At 46.3% G+C, this 18,863-nt stretch overlaps 1 protein-coding gene across 2 annotated transcripts in view; it reads left to right on the forward strand.

The window, feature by feature from the left end:
- Positions 1-5,452, forward strand: part of A1CF (APOBEC1 complementation factor) — a 167,189-nt gene extending 161,737 nt beyond the window's left edge. For both annotated transcript variants that reach the window (XM_069239876.1, XM_069239877.1), the window contains exon 12: positions 2,656-5,452. In XM_069239876.1, coding sequence (XP_069095977.1) covers positions 2,656-2,795 — 140 coding nt within the window. In that variant the 3' untranslated portion in view covers positions 2,796-5,452. The remainder of the gene's footprint in view (positions 1-2,655) is intronic.
- The last annotated feature ends 13,411 nt before the right edge of the window (positions 5,453-18,863 follow it).

The following is an 18,863-nucleotide window of genomic DNA, read 5'->3' on the forward strand; positions in this document are numbered from 1 at the left end:
TTGATGCATATGCCCCTTGATATTTTAGTAGCATAAGAAAGTATACGCTTTTCTCTGAATTTGTTAATGGACTTATAAAGATGACTGAGCCCTTCCTAAAAACATGTTGCCTTGCCATACTGTATGGGTAAAGCCCTGGTAATTAGTGCCATTACGTGGTATGTTATTTTTTTTTTAATTGGAAAATGCCAGCAAGCAAGATGTAAGCTGCCATTATAGCCTTGAAGGTCCACTGACAGTTCTCTTGAGATCAGCCATAATTGATATGTTAACCTCTGTTATTCTTAGATCAGCCAAAATTGTCTACTGTGTCTCAATATCAGATCCCTTTTCCTTGAAACTGATTTATTTTCACAATGTATTCAGCGGCAATGTGACTGTTTAAAAAATGTGATAGATTGCAATATCCTTTAACAAGTTGTTTACTTGCAAAACGAGCAAAACTACACACAGTGAGAAACATGGGATGTGGGTGGATGAGACCATCACAATCCAACAATGTTCCTGAAACTCTAGACAATTAGGTGCAACAAAGCAAATGGGACAATGCAGTACCCTAACTGATTGCATTAATTCCCTAAAGACACTAGGTGCTGATATAAAATGACTAAATATAAATTACATATCGCTAAGCAACTGCTCGGTGGTAGTGGAGTGCACTCACCTCCAATCCACTTTGGCCTCAAAATGGCGACCAAGAGGTACATGAACAAAGCCTTTTCAGCAACACATCCATGGGAACATTAATTGATCTACCACATAGGCTTTTTTCTGAATGCACCTTATAAGCTATCTCAGGAATGTTTGACTCTGTACTGTACTCTGTACTTTGTTACTTTTCATCAAACTTGACTGCTGAGTTATCTGCAGTAAATTCCAATGAGTGCCTGCCATCGAAGTCAAGTGGATTGATAGTGGACATTGAGTGGGATTTGTTAGGAATCGAGAAAAAAATACTTCTTAAGACATAAACCCATTTTTTAGTTCGTAGCTAGCAAAAATGGGACTTTGTTGTGTGTCCTTCTCCCAAGTCATCCACTGAGTATGGATGTTAGGAAGGAAAAATCCACTATCAACTGTAGAAGGAACAAAAGAAAGGGGATAAGCTGTTGGGGAGCCCATGTCCAGGAATGAGGGTGGGGCCAAGATGCACTCAGAAGGGACATAGGTCTCTTTCCTCACCTGTCTAAATCTGTATAAATTCACAAATCAAATTAGGTGTGGGGCATGGGATGTATGGAGAGCTTCAGCTCAGTGGGGCATATTCTGCTACATATTCTGTTTAGAATGAACACTACATTTAACATAACTGAGTTCGGACTAACAACAACAACAGGATACCAGAAAATGACAATTTCAGAAAAGGAAATAAAAAGGTTGGAGTAGTGCTCTTGAACTGCAGTTCTTCTAAAGACTAGAACCAAAACCAGTTGAGGAATCAGGGAGAAAAGTGGACAAGTGTTCCTCTTGTTGATGTCTTCTTAGCCATTGCTTCACTGGGTTTATTCATTCTGCATGCAAGACTGGTTGTCCTATCCAGATGTTAGGTAACAAGAATCAAGTAACTAGGGTGATGACATGAGGTGTGTTAGTTTCTGAAAGAACTTATAAGTATTCTATGCCAGAACCATGACTTCAGCCATGTACACCCTTAGTGCCTCTATAAAGAAAGCTTGTTCAAACACAGAATGTTTCAACACCACAAGACATGCATCTGTCGTCTGTCCTGTCCAAGGTGGTAGAGGGACTGAAATAAGTAGGACTTCGTTAGGCCAGAGAGCTATTTCCTCTATTGACCATGTCGGCTAAAATCAATCCCTCCTCTTTCATGTCTGGAACTCACATCATGGTTCCACTCACTTGAAAACTATTTGGCATTGCGGTACAATTTTCTTTATTGACCAGTCGCATCAAGGGTGCTCGATCAAGAATCAGAAGAATTTTACCTCAAAGTTTTAGTCATTCTTTTTTGGTTAAACTGTGTCTTCAGTTTTCTGTAATTTAAAGTCATTTGTATATTTGATTTTCACCAAAAAAAGTAATATTTTTCTGCGTTGTCCATCAATGCTAGAATGGGTTTCTATACCTTCTTTAAGTACACTGACCTGATAGTACAGGTCTACTGAAAATAAACACAGTGAATATTGTTAGTGTAAATTACATATTTTATTCTAATCACATGGTTACAACGTTATGGCAGCAGAAGCTTTTATTGTTTTCATCTTTTAGATTTCGTGGCATTTGATTGCAATAAAAAATAATTACAATTAGTTTATTAGACAACGTGTCCATATAAACAAAGACAAACACATAGCACAACCCTACAAAAACATAAAATATAAAATCATGATAGCATCTCTTTCTTTAAAAAGCCAGCACAGTATTAATTTGTGAAGTGTACAACAACAATGCGTGAACCATTTTCCTTTAAAATTTAACACAAGTACTTCTACCCTTGTGTAACTAGGGCTCAGAATAGACACAGAAAGGTTGTCTGAAAGCGTACTATATGTGCAGTAATATCTCCAGGGCTTGGAAACAATGTGTAGTGTTTTAACTACAATGGAATATCTCCATGTGGAAGACTTGTGATAGGTGAATTTCTAATAGAAGACTTTCTTATTCACATTCTGATTTCTTCACATTTCTCTACAGGATATGCCATCACCAATGCGACAGCTGCACAACTGAAACAAGCAGTGGCTCTGGGACAAGATCTAGCCACTTTTGCTACTTATGAGGCCTACCCAGCTTTTGCAGTTGCTGCACGTGGAGATGGATATGGGACATTCTAGAAACTTGGACTACATATTAGCATGACATAGTCATAGCAAGGCATACATTTTTTATCTAGTTCATAAATGGTTTTGTTTAAAAAAAAAATATTTAGTTCATACATAGATTTACATAGTGAAAAGTTTATGAGTTTTTTTGGGACACATGTTTTATACACTTGAAGAAACAGACATTGCCACTAAACAGAATTCTCAGGTATTCTTTGTTCTGCTTACTGGATAACGTATAGAAAGAAACGTAAACGTTATTATGAATTGCACAAAATGCCATTTATATACTTTAAAAATATTGCGGCTAAAATTTTGCAAATGGCTAATTTGTTTCTATTTTCTACAGATGAAGTGCATCATTATTTTGTGTTGCTCTAGTATATATATACAAATTAGATTTTATGAAAGATAACACAAACTCCTCATGTACAAGACCAGCTTCCCATTCCTAAAATAATCACAACTGTGATCTACAATGGTGTAATAAAAGAAAGAAATAGAACCATGAGGATGGGACTACGCAGATATCATGTAAAGGAATTTTGACAGATGCTGTCAAATGCATGATGCACAGTATGAGCACGAGAGAAAATGATCCATAAGACCAAATGAATTTTAAAAAAAGAATGGCATATTGGGCAAATAAGTTCTGCAAAGATCAGAACACCCTTTTCTTACCAACTTTCTTCCCCTGTATTGTATAGTAATTTTGAGTAAGCAAATTGACTGTAAACAGGGCAAATAATGATGAGCAGCACATTTGTGGCAAATAGTTCACAATCCAGTGTTTTTCCATGTATTTATTGCCTACAATTTTCTTTTGCACATCAAAGGTTTTCTATGTGTAGGAAACCTTTTTTTTGTTCTTTAGTTTTGAAAGTCATGTTTATAAATGTATGTTTGTAAAGCTTCCAGGATTTACATTGTTATCACTTGCCATAGTTTTATTACCGTCTATCATAGTTAAGTATTAGCAGGTGTTTGGAGTGGGATGATGTTGTGTTGTGCGTCTTCTTTCCCTTGGTGTGTTGATTTCACCATTGCCCTATGCACAAACCTCTCACAAAGGCCTCCTCCAAAGATAAAGATTTCAGTGTTAGATGTAAATCAGCAGGACCTGCAAGTCCTCACCTTACCTTCTAGTATTCATTGCCTGACCACATCTTTACCAGGTTTGTTCGGGTGAGAGACTGGAGTCATGACAACAAGCTTTTTGTTCCACTACACTGAAGCCACTGTATTATAACCACCTGGTCGATCTATTAGTTCAGAATTGGCACAAGAAGAAAACAAGGCATGGAAACCTCTCTTTTTCCAGGACCATGTTCCACTTAGTTATATAGTGGTCAAGGGTTCTGATACCACTTGGCGTCTTCAATCAGTTATACACTATTAGAAATTGTTGTTTTCTTCACCCTCAACTAAACTCATCTCATCTTGAGGAGTTAAAAGTAGATTTGGTCATACTGCTGTTTGCACATTTGTTTGTAACAAAAACTTTCCAAGATTTGTGGGTTTAGAGTTACAGCTGTAATGAGGTGGAGTATTGAGCAATGTTTCAGCCTCATTCTCAATTTAAGCACAGGCGTTCATTAGGACAATATTTAAAACGCCTCTCTCATGACTATGATCTCACTTTACTAGTATTAGGTAGAATAAATAAGCTATATAGCATATTTCATGGCCTTGATTGACGTGGATTGAATAATCAAAACCATATTACTTATAGATTTTAAACTTAAAATAATTTTATGAGACAGCATTGTATCTCCAAATGTTCATATTTTATACCCAATAATAAGATATGGCACATAAGAAACCTCGTTGACTCTGTTCTTGACTCAGGCTTCATGACCTCGAGACCAAGGGTAGCAAGGACAGCCCCAAGGGCACCAAACGGAAGCCAAGGTAATATCTACATAGTTGAAAACCAAGCTCAGCTATGAGTCTGCAGAACAATGTGAATATTACAAAATATAGATGACAGAAACAACTAGTTTACCTAATTCATCGGACTGAAACTCCCCCCGAGTATCATTAACACAACAGCGACTTAATACCAATCTGAATGTATCATTTAGAACGCATTGTCAGATGAAGTATCTCATTCCCATTGTTTTGTGTGTATCTAAAAATATATGTATTGTATGTTTATTCAGTAGACTCAGATGAAACTATTCCTTATTTAGCCCACACTTCTGTAGTTGTGTTTATTTCCTTCCCTATATGTATGATAACCCTTTATTCATTAAAGGAGTATTCAATGCAAGAGTACTTTTTGCTGAATAAATCCAAAAGTCAAGGATTAAAACTGTCCTGTAGTCGAAAAGATTGCCTTAGTAAATCACATACTTTACTGCTGTGAGCTGCAGCTGCAAAAGTGTCAGAGGGAGAAGCGACAGTATTACAGAGTGCAAGAGCACTTATATTTGTATTTTTAGTACTATCTGTGCATCATGATCGAACACTGTGAATAAACAATGTGCAGTAATCTTTTTTCCAATGCTTTGGCAATCACATCTAATGAAATTAATTGGCAATCTAAACTCGAACATTTTGTTCGTAAATCGTCTTGGCAAAGGGAGGCAATTGTGTAATTCCTAAATAACTGGAGGTTGGTAATTGGGCGCTGAGTGATTGATTAAAGTTTGTATACTACAGTAAAACGTGGAGTGATTTTCTGTTATTGCACTTTCACAGTGATCATGGTTTGAAAGGTGGTCAACTTCTGTTAAAGGAGACAAAGGTCGGTGTTTTTGTTCTCCGAACCCCAATGACGATTTTCATGTCCCTTTTTGGAACTACCAACCTGAAGCAAATAAAAGGGTCTTATTTAGTTAATTTATTCCCCTGTAGTATTTTTAGAGCGCACTGATGTCAGATGGTGTCCTGGCGCTGTGAAACTTGTAAATACATGACAGATCAATAGATCTATTTACGTCTTTACTGTGTCAGTGGCCAGCTCTTTGAATGTTTTCTGAACGTTATGATATTCCTGAGGCATAGTTACCTCCAAAGCAAGGGTGATTCAAGGATTTGTTGCTTGTAAGGTAAAAGTCACTCCCCCGACAGGTTCTCCTAATCTTGGAACTCTGTAGGAGGAAATCAGAATTTAAGAGAAGAGTCTCCTTGGGGCGGTTTCCGTAAAAATGGTGGCTCAAAAAGACGGGAACCATTTTGTGGTGAGGCCTTAAAACGAAGACAAAGATTTCTTTCTAAAGAATACGCTTCTGAACAGCAAGCCAATGTAAGGTGAGTAGATGCCCAAATATAGATTGGTGCAGTGGGAGTTCAAGAAGACAGTGGTCCACTGCGTTCTGTGTAAACTAAGGTTGCTGGATGGTATAAATTGGCAGTCCTGGGTGCAGAGGATTCGTTTAATCCATAGTAGGTTTTGCCACTGCTTGGAGGGAAGGATAATGTGTGTTTTCTGGTAAAAACTGGCAACATTTTATTAACCCTTACAGTGCAACACCTACACTACCTCCCTAGACCAGGTCACGACCAGTGGCCGACTCCAGGGAGGGGGTTAAAAAATCCTCAAATCGGTCGCATCAGAGGATTTTGTTTTATAAAAAAAAAACAAGAGACACAGAACATCTTCAGAGTCACCCCCAGAACGCCTACCCCCCCCCCCCCCCCTCTTTGTGAAGTCACTGTTTGTTTTCTCCACTGGAGCAGGAAGTGGGCGCAAGGCCGCTTCCTGCTCCACTGGGGAAAACAGCCCCGAACTGACTTTCCTACGTTCGGGAAGGCCTCGTTTGAAAGGGGAGACTCTCCCCTTTCAAACGAGGCCTTCCTGAACTGGTTTCCTGGCCCTCGATCGCAGCACAACTGCAAACCCCACTAGACACCAGGGATTTCACAGAGGTGTACAAAATAAAATAAAAAAAATTGCAAAAAAATGAAATGGACAGGGGGTCGCGATGTGAGCAGAGTGACCACCTGTGGGGACAATAATTTTTTTTTTTTAACAGCTGTATGGTTTCCCTGGGGTCCACTATGGCCCCCAAGGAAACCATACAGGTGTTAAAAAATATAGATCTTTATAAATATATATATATATATATATATATATATATATATATATATAAATCTATATATAGATATATCTATGTAGATATATCTATCTATTGCAACGTGTGTGGTTTCCCTGAGGGCTGCGACCGGCCCCCAGGGAAACCACACCCAAATATAAAAGTGATCTCTTTATATATATATATATATATATTCGCCAGCAGTTCTCTTGCGTCTTCAAAGCAATGCACATATTTCAACTGAAGCGTTTCAACTGTAGCTTTTAGGCAGAAATAAAAAAGTCAAGTAATTCATGTGATTATGTTTCTGCTAGAAAAGGATCTGACTTTTGTCTAGTGGCAGTTTTGATGCCATAAAGTAGCGCAGAAGGTTTATATGCCTACTGAAAGGTTCAAAAACTTTATTATATGTGAATAGCTGAGTGGATTAATAAAGCCAGCGATTACCTGCGCTATAATACAAATTAAATGTATGTGCGAGGGGGGACTATGGAGAGATGAAATGCACTTTTGCTGATAGTGAGGGAATCGGAGGAGGAGGTAATGGGAGTGGGAGAACCAATAATGATTGTTGGACTGAGGAGCTAAAGACTGTGATGATTGGTATGTGACAAGGTGATGTAATAGTGTGTCTTTTTTGTTTTTTTGAGTGTCTTAAGAGAACATACTGATTGAGGGAAGAAGCGAAGGTAGGGAGACCTCTACTGTTGCAGGTATCACACACACACACCCACCAGCAATTTTGTGACTGTCTACATAGGCTGGTGTTTTAGAGCGACAGTGTAGCCAGTAGCAGAGATGGCATCTTGTTGGATGACTGCTGCGCTAGCCCTAACTCGGGTTATAGAGGACAGCTCTGATGTAGGATCAGAGACTGAGACAGCAGATACTGAGACAGCATCTGAGGGATAGGGCTAGGGCGCAGACTCTGGGAGTGATTATTCAGTCGGAGGAGTCCCATTCGATAACTCCTCTTCCAGTGATTATGAGGGAGGTGATGAGGACAGTCCTGCGGTCCTTTCGTAAGTACAGTCTGTGCAGCGGGATAATTGCGGGTTGGCCCAACCCAGAGAGCAGGTGCATGCGGTGGCAAGCACAGAGAGAGCACTCTCTTGGGTGCTCCCCAATTTAATTCAGCCCTAAATTCCACTGCCCAAATCATATTGTGGAGACATCAAAATTATTTATCACAAAACAACCTGGTTTTGTAAGGCAGACACCTGTGTTTTTGGTCCAGGGCTCGGCGGCCATATAGGGAAACCTACCAAACCCAGACATTTCTGGAAACTAGGCATCCGGGGAAGTCCACAGAGGTGTGACTTGTGTGCATTCCCCAAAGTTTTCTTACCCAGAATACCCTGCAAAGCTGCAATGTTGGATAAAAACTCTATTTTTTCTTGCATTTCTGCACACAAGCTACAGGAATATGCTCGGATCCACAAAATTCCTACTACCCGGTGTTTTCCCACCTGTCCTAATAAAAACGCACCCCACCTGAGTGCCTGTACCTAGTGTCTGCATCAGCAATGGATCACTCCAGGGTCAACAGTTTCCCTCATGAAAGGACCAACATTGACCGTTGTGTGATCTATTCCTGACACAGGCACTAGGCCTACCCACACAAGTGAGGTACCATTTTTATAAGTAGACTTGGGGGAATGCTGTGTGAAAGGAAATTTGTGGCTCCTCTCAGATTCCAGAACTTTCTGTCCCAAAATGGGAGGGAAATGTGTTTTTGTGGCCAAATTTTGAGGTTTGCAAAGGATTCTGGGTAACAGAACCTGGTGAGAGCCCCACAAGTCACCCCATTTTGAAATTCCCCTAGGTGTCTAGTTCTAAAAAAATGCACAGGTTTGGTAGGTTCCCTTAGGTGCCGACTGAGCGAGAGGCCAAAATCCACAGCTAGGCACTTTGCAAAAAACAGCTCTGTTTTCTTTGGCAAATAAGATGTGTCCATGTTGTGTTTTGGGGCATTTCCTGTTGTGGACACTAGGCCTACCCACACATGTGAGGTACCATTTTTATCGGGAGACTTCTGGGGACATTGGGTGGAAGGAAATTTGTGGCTCCTTTCAGATTCCTGAACTTTCTGTCACCAAAATGCGAGGGAAAAGGTTTTTTTGGCCAGATTTTGAGGTTTGCAAAGGATTCTGGGTAACAGAACCTGGTGAGTGCCCCACATGTCAACCTATCTTTGATTTCCCCAGGTGTCTAGTTTTAAAAAATGCACAGGTTTGGTAGGTCTTCCTAGGTGCCGGCTGAGCTAGAGATCAAAATCCACAGCTAGGAACTTTCTGAAAAACACGTCTGTTTTCAATGTAAAAATGTGATGTGCCCATGTTGCGTTTCCTGTCGCGGGCATTAGGCCTACCCACGCAAGTGAGGTACCATTTTTATCGGGAGACTTGAGGGAATACAGAATAGCAGAACAAGTATTATTGCCCCTTGTCTTTCTCTACATTTTTTCCTTCCAAATGTAAGACAGTGGTGGTCATTACAACCCTGGCAGACGGTGTTAAAGCGGCGGTAACATCGCCAACAGACCAGCGGTAAATATTTTGGAATTATGACCGTGGCGGAAACCGCCAACAAAGACAGCCACTTTAACACTCCAACCGCCACAGCGGTACAGACAAACAGCGCGGCGGTCACCGCCACAAGACAGGCGGAGGACAATGTACCGCCCACAGTATCACAACCTACCAATCCGCCACCTTTTCCGGGGCAGATTCACCGCGGATAAAAACACGGCGGAAACAGCCATTTCAAAGGGAAAACGCTCACCTCTACACATCCCACGAGGAATCAGGACACCATGGAGCCGGAACTCCATATTCTGCCAGCGATAGTCTTCCTGCTCCTATACGAGGATCATCAACACCGGCGGCGAAGAGCACGGTGAGTACTGCACCTACGACATAGGGGAGGCAAAAACACAGGGACACACACAACCAACATCCCAACCCCCACCCTGACCCTCACCCACTACAACACACACACCAATGCTTAGCTATACATTACAGTAACACCCCCAACCCCCCAGGAAGAATGCAAAGACTAAAGGAAATTAGTGGAACCATTGTAATATATCAAAATACAGTCAGCAAATATATACAGATATATATACACATTAAACAAAATATACACCACGATTAGTAGTGCAGGTAATGCACCATTCATTGTCCGTGGACCACTGGGGCATCAGATAGAAATACAACAGGCACCTCAGGGGGAAGGGAAGGGGGGGCACCTCAGCCGGATGAGTGCACCACGCCAGATCCACGAGGGGGCTCCATGCCCATTGATGTATCCTGGGGAGTGCAAAGCCACAGTCTCTCAAGTCTCTACAGTGGGTGGGTTGCCCACTGTTCAATCCTGGGGAGTGCAAAGCCACAGTCTCTCAAGTCTCTACAGTGGGTGGGTTGCCCACTGTTCAATCCTGGGGAGTGCAAAGCCACAGTCTCTCAAGTCCCTACAGTGGGTGGGTTGCCCACTGTTACATCCTGGGGAGTGCAAAGCCACAGTCTCTCAATTCTCTACAGTGGGTGTGTTGCCCACTGTTCCATCCTGGAGAGTGCAAAGCCACAGTCTCTCAAGTCTCTACAGTGGGTGGCTTGCCCACTGTTCAATCCTGGGGAGTGCAAAGCCACAGTCTCTCAAGTCTCTACAGTGGGTGGGTTGCCCACTGTTACATCCTGGGGAGTGCAAAGCCACAGTCTCTACAGTGGGTGGTTTGCCCACTGTTCAATCCTGGGGAGTGCAAAGCCACAGTCTCTCAAGTGGATAACAGTCTCCACTGGTGCTGGAGGGGGACTGGTGCCCAGAGTGCAGCACATACCCCGTGACAGTCCCAATTGCGTCACTGCCCCTTCCGCAAATGGGCTAGCGGTGCATTCCATGGCGGTCTTTGCCCTGTTCAGCGGTCCCTGGCGTGTTCAGCGGTGCTTGCCAAGGCGGTCCTTTATTGCCCAGCAGGGCTGTGGCTGGCGGTCCTTCATGGGTCAGCTGGGCTGTGGCTTGCGGGGCCCTCCTGGCCAGCTGGGCTGTGGCTGGCGGTGGCCTCCTGGCCAGTGACGTTGGGGCTGGCCTCTTGGGCGGTGGTCTCCTGGCCAGTGACGATGGGGCTGGCTGGCGGTGGCCTCCTGGGCAGCGGGGATGATTGCGGTCCTCTCCGCCGTGCTGCTCCTCCCAGACTTTGGAGATTTCTTCTGCCCCTTCCCCACCTTGGGAGGAGTCACAGCTGAGTCGACACTCCCCCGGGGACCCTTGTGAGCGGCTTTGCTGGCTGGAGTCTTCCCCCTCTCCTGCCGGGCACTGTCCAACTTCTGGTGCTTCACTGGCTGTGCTCTGGTTCCGTGCCACACTGGCTGGCCTGGTGGCCGGTGCACTCCACATACCTGTAACAACAAGGGCCACCACTGGTCCCGGAGATTTCTTGGCTGAGGTGCTAGTACAGGACCTATGAGTTGGAGGGGGGGTTGTGGTGGGAAATAGGTTAAGGGGGGCAAGGAAAAGTTTTTTGGAGACACTGGGACGGGTAGCTGGAGGGGGTTTGGGAGTGGAGGAAGAGGTGGTGGTTGTGGGAGGTGTAAGTTTTGTGGATTTGGGTGCAGGTGCATGGGCTGGAGGCTGTCGTGAGGTGGATTTCTGTTGCGTGTGTGTGTGCCTGCGTTTGTGTATCTTCGGAGGGGGCGTCACAGACACACTGGGAGAGGACACAGGGGACGTGTAAATGGTAGTGGGGGTGGTGAGTGCACGTGAGCGGGGTGTGGTGGTGGGTGTGCTGGTGTGGGACATAGTGGCTGTAGTGGTAGTGCATGCAGGTGTGAGTGTAGACGAGACTGGGAGGGAGGAGGGAGACGACGACGAGGGGGACACAGTGGAGGCAGTGGATGTTGGTGTGTCTGTATGTATTTGATGCTTGCGTGAGTGCCTGTGGGATGTGTGGTGCTTATGTTTGCCTGAGCTTCCCTTGTGTGGTGAGGTGTGTGCAGGCTGGTCTGATGGTGTGCTTGGGATAGGCAGAGGTACAGGGGGTTGGGTCGGGGTGGAGGAAGTTGGAGGTGGGAGGCTAGAGACAGGGACAATGGCTACCATCAGTGCTGAGGCCAGAGTTTGCAGGGTTCGATGAAGGGCAGCCTGACCAGAATGAATGCCCTCCAGGAATGAATTAGTGTGTTGCAATTCCCTTTCTACACCCTGGATGGCATTCAAAATGGTAGACTGCCCTACAGTGAGGGACCTGAGCAGGTCAATGGCCTCCTCACTGAGGGCAGCAGATGTGACAGGGGCAGGGGCTGAGGTGCCTGGGGCGAAGGTGATGCCCACCCTCCTGGGTGAGCGGGCACGGGGCACACGCTGAGGGGCTACTGGGAGGGCGGTGCTGGTGGGGGGTGTGGCGGCTGTACCTGTAGAAGTGGGGGGCACAGAAGTTGCCGCCACCACAAGGGAGCTCTCATCGGAGGACGAGTCTGTGTCGCTGGTTGCAGATCCTGTGACCGCCGTGGTGCTCCCCTCGCCCTCCGTCTCACTGGTGTATTCTGAGTCCGTGGTGTGGCCCTCCATGGCCATGTGGGATGCAGCTCCCTCGTGCTAAGGTGCCACTGCACCTCCGCCTGATGATGCTAATGCACACACGAACAGGGAGACCGCAAAAAAAGGGGGGGACGACGACAGAAGAAAGACAGGTTGAGTGCATGGCTTACCGCTACCGTTGGCGGACAATACAGATACAGCAGCCCCCCGGCACTACGTCGCGCTGTTGGGCTCTACAGATGCAGTTCCTGGGATATGGCCAACAAGGCTATGGACGACATCTGCACACATAGATGACACAGGGGCATGAATACATGTACTTGGCACTCTACAGAGGTGGGCTGGGGTGCCACATGGCCTGCATTACGGAGGGGCCTAGCCTACGGAACTCGCCCTGGCCTAGGGAAACCCACAGCCCTCCTCCCCCACCCAGACACCTTCACTGCGCACAAAGTCCACTGAATGATGTTGTACTCACCCCCTTGTGTCTGCTGTGATGCCCTCAAGCGCCCATCCAACTCAGGGTAGGCCACCGCCAGGATCCAGAACATCAGGGGGGTCATGGTTCGACGGGCACCCCTCCCACGTTGGGAGGCCATCCCCAGCTGAGCCTCCGCCATCTTCTTGCTCCAGCGGCGAATGTCCTCCCATCTCCTCTGGCAGTGGGTGCTCTGTCTGTGGTGGACCCCCAGGGTCCGACGTCCTTGGCGATGGCACGCCAAATATCCTTCTTCTGGTGGGCGCTGACCTACATGAAATGTACAGGGGAAGAAGAGAAGTCATTAACAACTGCACCGTCTAAGTGAGTGGCCCACATCCCTACCCTTGCCATGTGGCACATGCATTCACATTCCATCATGCATGCAGAACTGTGCCCCCTTCCTTCTTACAACCAGCCCTCTCCACACAGGCATAGCCCATACAACATGCTCCCTGTGTACTTACCTGTTGGTCTGGAGGACCGTAGAGTAGCGTGTACTGGGGGAGGACCCCGTCCACGAGCTTCTCCAACTCCTGTGCAGTGAAGGCAGGGGCACTTCCCCAGACGCACGAGCCATTGTCTCTTCCAGACCGAGGTCACAGCAGCACTTGCAGTGTAGTCCTCTCCTGTCGAAGATCAGGTATTGAGTGATTGAACAGATAGAAAATGGCAGTCACGTCCGCGGCGGTCACGTCCCCGGCGGTGCGTAACATCACCGCCGGCGTACTTCGTCATTGGCTCCTGGGACCCATAGGGTCCAATGTTAACCAATGCAGCATGTCTCCGCGGTCTTCGACCGCCCACCGCGAAGGTGTACAACACCAGCGCAATTACCTCACATCCCATTGTCCCACTTTACAGGTCAGGCAGCCGCCATTTCAGGGGTCCACATGCCCTAATTACCAACTGTGTCACACATACCTAGGCCTTGTCGCACAACACAAATACAGGCCAGATTTTGTGTATGAATGGTGTTCTGTGTAGACTGTGGGTACATACCTCTGAGTTGTTTGACTCTATGGTCGCTCTTGACATTCCTAGGCACCGTCTTTTGGGACATGTGAGGAGATGGCGGAATCCTCTGGTGTACCGACCGCTGGTGGACCTGTCGACAATGGAGGAAAGACATTTGATCATCACATACAGGTTTGACAGTGCCACTTTCCAGGAACTGTGTGCCCAGTTGGAGCCTGACCTGATGTCAGCAATCCGCCATCCCACAGGGATCCCTCCTCAAGTGCAGGTGCTATCAGTGCTCCATTTCCTTGCAAGTGGGTCATTTCAAACAACAGTGGCCATGGCATCAGGGATGTCCCAGCCTATGTTTTCCAACGTGTTGTCCAGAGTGTTGTCTGCCCTTCTGAAACACATGCGGAGCTACATCGTTTTCCCTCAGGTGGAGGATTTGGCTACAGTTAAAGGTGACTTCTATGCCCTTGGACATATCCCCAACATCATTGGTGCCATTGATGGGACCCATGTAGCACTGGTCCCCCCCCCACAGGAGTGAACAGGTGTACAGGAACCGGAAGAGTTATCATTCGATGAATGTACAGATGTTATGTTTAGCAGACCAGTACATCTCCCAGGAAAATGCTATGTTCCCTGGTTCAGTGCATGACGCCTACATCCTGTGGAATAGCAGCATCCCTTATGTGATGGGTCAACTCCAGAGGCACCGGGTGTGGCTATTAGGGGACTCTGGTTACCCCAACCTGTCATGGCTACTGACCCCAGTGAGGAATCCCAGGACAAGGGCAGAGGAACGCTACAGTGAGGCACATGGGCGGACTAGGAGGGTGATCGAATGGACCTTCGGCCTCCTGAAGGCGAGGTTCAGGTGCCTCCATATGACAGGTGGTTCCCTATTCTCCTCACCAAAGAAGGTGTGCCAGATCATCGTGGCTGCTGTATGCTTCACAACTTGGCTTTGCGACGACAAGGCCTTTTCTGCAGGAGGATGGTCCAGATGACGGTGTTGTGGCAGCTGTGGAGCCTGTGGACAGTGATGAGGAGGAAGCAGAGGAAGAAGACATTGACAACAGGGACTCAGTTATCCAGCAATATTTCCAGTGACACACAGGTGAGAACACATTCCTGCCTACTACAAGTACTTTCACACTTCTACCTCTATCCTGTCTGTCGATTACTACCAGTATATGGTAACTGAGTTGTATATTTCTCTTACGGTTCCACAGGTGTGGTTTCCAACGTGTGTCATCTGCTTACATTCCACAAGGACTTGAGATGTGTGACATAGGTATGTTGACATTACATTTGAAAGAGCATTTTGCCACATACACATTTTCGAAATCACAGACTGACTCCAGATTGTTTTGTGATTCAAGGGTGTTTATTTAAATACAAAATATTGGAGGGGGAAGTTAAATGGTGAGGGGTGATGGCGGAGGAATGTCCATGGCAGAGTCCAGTCTATTAGTCTCACAGGTGCATTGCCCATATGGGCATAAGAAGTGGAGCTGGGGCAGTTTAAATATGGACAGGGTTACAAAGTGGGACAGTGGGATGACAATCAGGGTGGTCTCATTTCTTGGCGGGGATCTTGGCCTCGTGCTCTGTCCTGTTCCTGGATCTCAGGGACGTTTGCGGGGTGGTTCACCATCTGCAGGGGGTGGAGTGCTGGTGTGGTAGTCCTGTGGCGGTGCCTCCTGTCCACTAGCGCCGGCGGAGGTGGTGGGCAGTTGATCATCCATGCTAGTGTCAGGGGCCCCTTGTAGTGCCACAGTGTCCCTCCTGGTGTTGAGTATTTCCTTCAGCACCTCTACGATGGTGCCCAGGGCGGAGCTGATGGTTCTGAGTTCCTCCCTGGAACCCAAATACTGTTCCTCCTGCATGCGCTGGGTCTCCTGAAACTTGGCCAGGACCGTTCCCATCGTCTCCTGGGAGTGGTGGTATGCTTCCATGATGGAGGAGAGGGCCTAGTGGAGAGTGGGTTCCCTTGGCCTGTCCGCCCCCTGTCGCACAGCAGCCCTCCCAGTTCCCCTTGTTCCTGGGCCTCCGTCCCCTGGACTGTGTGCCCACTATCACTGCCCCCAGGTCCCTGTTATTGTTGGGGTGGTGGGTTATCCTGGGTTCCCTGTAGTGGTGGACACACAGCTGATTGACGTGTCCTGGGGACGGAGGTATGGGCCCGCTGTGTGGGTGCTGTGCTGCTGTTACCAGAGGGTGGAAGGTCTGTGGTGGCCTGTGACTGGGTGTGGGTAACCGACTGTCCCGAGGCCCACGATGGTCCGGCCTGGTCATCTGGATCCAGTTGGACAGAGCTGCTGTCATCACTGTGGGCCTCTTCAGTGGGTGGAGGTGGAGATGTCTGGACCCTCCTGTCTGGTGACATTGGATAGGGGTCCTGTAGGGGTGTAAAAGCATGATTATTGTATCTGTGTGTGTCATGGTGTGCAATGGGTGGGTGACCGTGTACCCCAGTGCTAGCATTCCTGTGTGGGGGCTTGTGTGATGATGGTTGAGGGGGGTGTTATGGGTATGTGCAGTGGGCATGCTTTAGTGATGGGTGTCCATGCTTTGTTGCTGCATGCAGGGCTTGGTGTTGGGATGTGTGGTTTGTGATGTTGGGACATTTGTGAGGAGTTGAAGTGATGGGGGAGGGGCGAGGGTGGAGGTCTGTGATAGCATGCAGGTAGGTTGGGGGATATGAAAGTTAAGATTTGACTTACCAGACTCCATTCCTCCACCAACTCCTGCAAGGCCCTCAGGATGCAGAATCTCCAAGACCTGCTCCTCCCATGTTGTTAGTTGTGGGGGAGGAGCCGGGGGCCCCCCGCCAGTCCGCTGTACCGCGATGTGGTGTCTTGAGACCACGGAACGCACCTTCCCCCGTAGGTCGTATCAACTCTTCCTGATGTCGTCCCGATTTCTTGGGTGCTGTCCACTGCGTTGACCCTGTCGACTATTCTTCTCCATAGCTCCATCTTCCTTGCAATTGAGATGTGCTGCACCTGTGCTCCAAATAGCTGTGGCTCCACCCGGACGATTTCCTCCACCATGACCCTGAGCTCCTCCTCCGAGAACCTGGGGTGTCTTTGCTGTGCCATGGGGTGGTGTAGGTGATGTGTGGGGTGGTGTATGTGGTGATAAGTGTGGTGATGTGTAGTGGTGTGTGGTGTTTTGTGCGTGCAAGTAGTGTGGGTGATGGTGTTGAGTGCCTGTGGCTGCTAGTTTGTGGATGGTGGTGTCTCTCTCTGGTCTTCTCTCTGTAATGGTGGTTGTAGGGGTTTGTGGGTGATGTGGGTGTGTGTTTTATTTTGTAATGGGTGTGTGGGAGTGGTGTGTGTATGTGTATCAGGTGTGTGTATTTGGAATTGTCCAATGTGGCTGTGTTTTGTAAATGTGTGTGTAATTTGAGTGCGGCGGTGTGTACCGCCAATGGAATACCGCGCTTTAAAGACCGCCGCATGGATTCGTGGGTCGTGATAGTGTGGGCGTATTTCTGTTGGCGTGACGGTGGAGGTTTTGATTTCGCCAGTTTATCACTGACCTTCGGTGTGGCGGTCTTGTGTGGGTGTCTGGATTTTGTCGGATTCAGAGCTGTGGGTCATAATAGCTGTGGCGGAATTCCGCGGCCGCGGCAGTGTGTTGGCGGTCTTCTGCACGGCGGTAAGCGGCTTTTACCGCCAATGTTGTAATGACCCCCAGTGTGTAAAAAAATACATCTATTTGAGAAATGGCCTGTAATTCACATGCTAGTATGGGCACCCCGGAATTCAGAGATGTGCAAATAACCACTGCTTCTCAACACCTTATTTTGTGCCCATTTTGAAAATACAAAGGTTTTCTTGATACCTATTTTGAACTCTTTATATTTCAGCAAAGTAATTGCTGTTTACACAGTATAGAATGAAAACCCATTGCAAGGTGCAGCTCATTTATTAGCTCTGGGTACCTAGGGTTCTTGATGAACCTACAAGCCCTATATATCCCTGCAACCAGAAGAGTCCTGCAGATATAACTGTATAAAACTCTGACATCACAGGAAAAAGTTACAGAGTAAAACATGGAGAAAAATGGCAGTTTTTCACCTCAATTTCAATATTTTTTTATTTCAGCTGTGATTGTCTGTACGAACCCTTTGTGGGATCTACATAAATGACCCCTTGTTGAATTCAGAATTCTGTCTACGTTTCAGAAATGTTTAGCTTTCCCGGATCCAGTATTGATTTAATACCCATTTCTGTCACTAACTGGAAGGAGGTTGAAAGCACAAAAAATTGTAACAATGCAGTATGTCCCAGTAAAATGCATAAATTGTGTTAAAAATGTGGTTTTCTGATTCACTTCTGCCTGTTCCTGAAATCTAGGAAGATGGTGATTTTAGCACCACAAACTCTTTGTTGATACCATGTTCAGGGAAAAAAACACACGCCTTCTTCTGCAGCCGTTTTTTCCCATTGTTTTGAAAAAAACATAATTTTGGCAGTATTTTGGCTAATTTTTTGGTCTCCTCCAAGGGAATCCACAAACTCTGGGTACCTTTAGAATCTCTAGAATATTGAAAAAAACGGTGGCAAATTTGGCATGGATAGCTTATGTGCAAAAAAGTTATGAAGGCCTAAGCGCGAACTACCCTAAATAGCCAAAAAAGGGCTCAGCACTGGGGGGTAAGGCCCAGCAGATAAGGGGTTAAGAATCTTAAAGTGACAGAAACAAGGGTGGATGATTGTAGTGATCTATGCCTTAGAAGAGAGCTACCATCAAAAATAACCCAAGATTTTTCAGTGGCAAAACTGTTGGAGGCCATTAGATTAAAAAAGTAGGGGCCACAAGTACAACCATTTTTTTGCGTTGCCTGATCGGGCAGCTTCCGACCACAAAAATGCTTCTAAATATGTACAAAACACAAATTGTGATTCAGTAACAGGTTACTGAACCACAATTTGTGTTTGCAATTCGGTATTTGGAAGGGGTGTGTTTTGGGTGCCCCTTCCAAATTCTGAATCTGAATGAGATGTATGAATGTCTTTCATCCGAATTACGGTTGCAAAACATTCA

The sequence above is a fragment of the Pleurodeles waltl genome, chromosome 6 (genome assembly GCF_031143425.1).
Source record: "Pleurodeles waltl isolate 20211129_DDA chromosome 6, aPleWal1.hap1.20221129, whole genome shotgun sequence".
Taxonomy (NCBI): Eukaryota; Metazoa; Chordata; class Amphibia; order Caudata; family Salamandridae; genus Pleurodeles; species Pleurodeles waltl.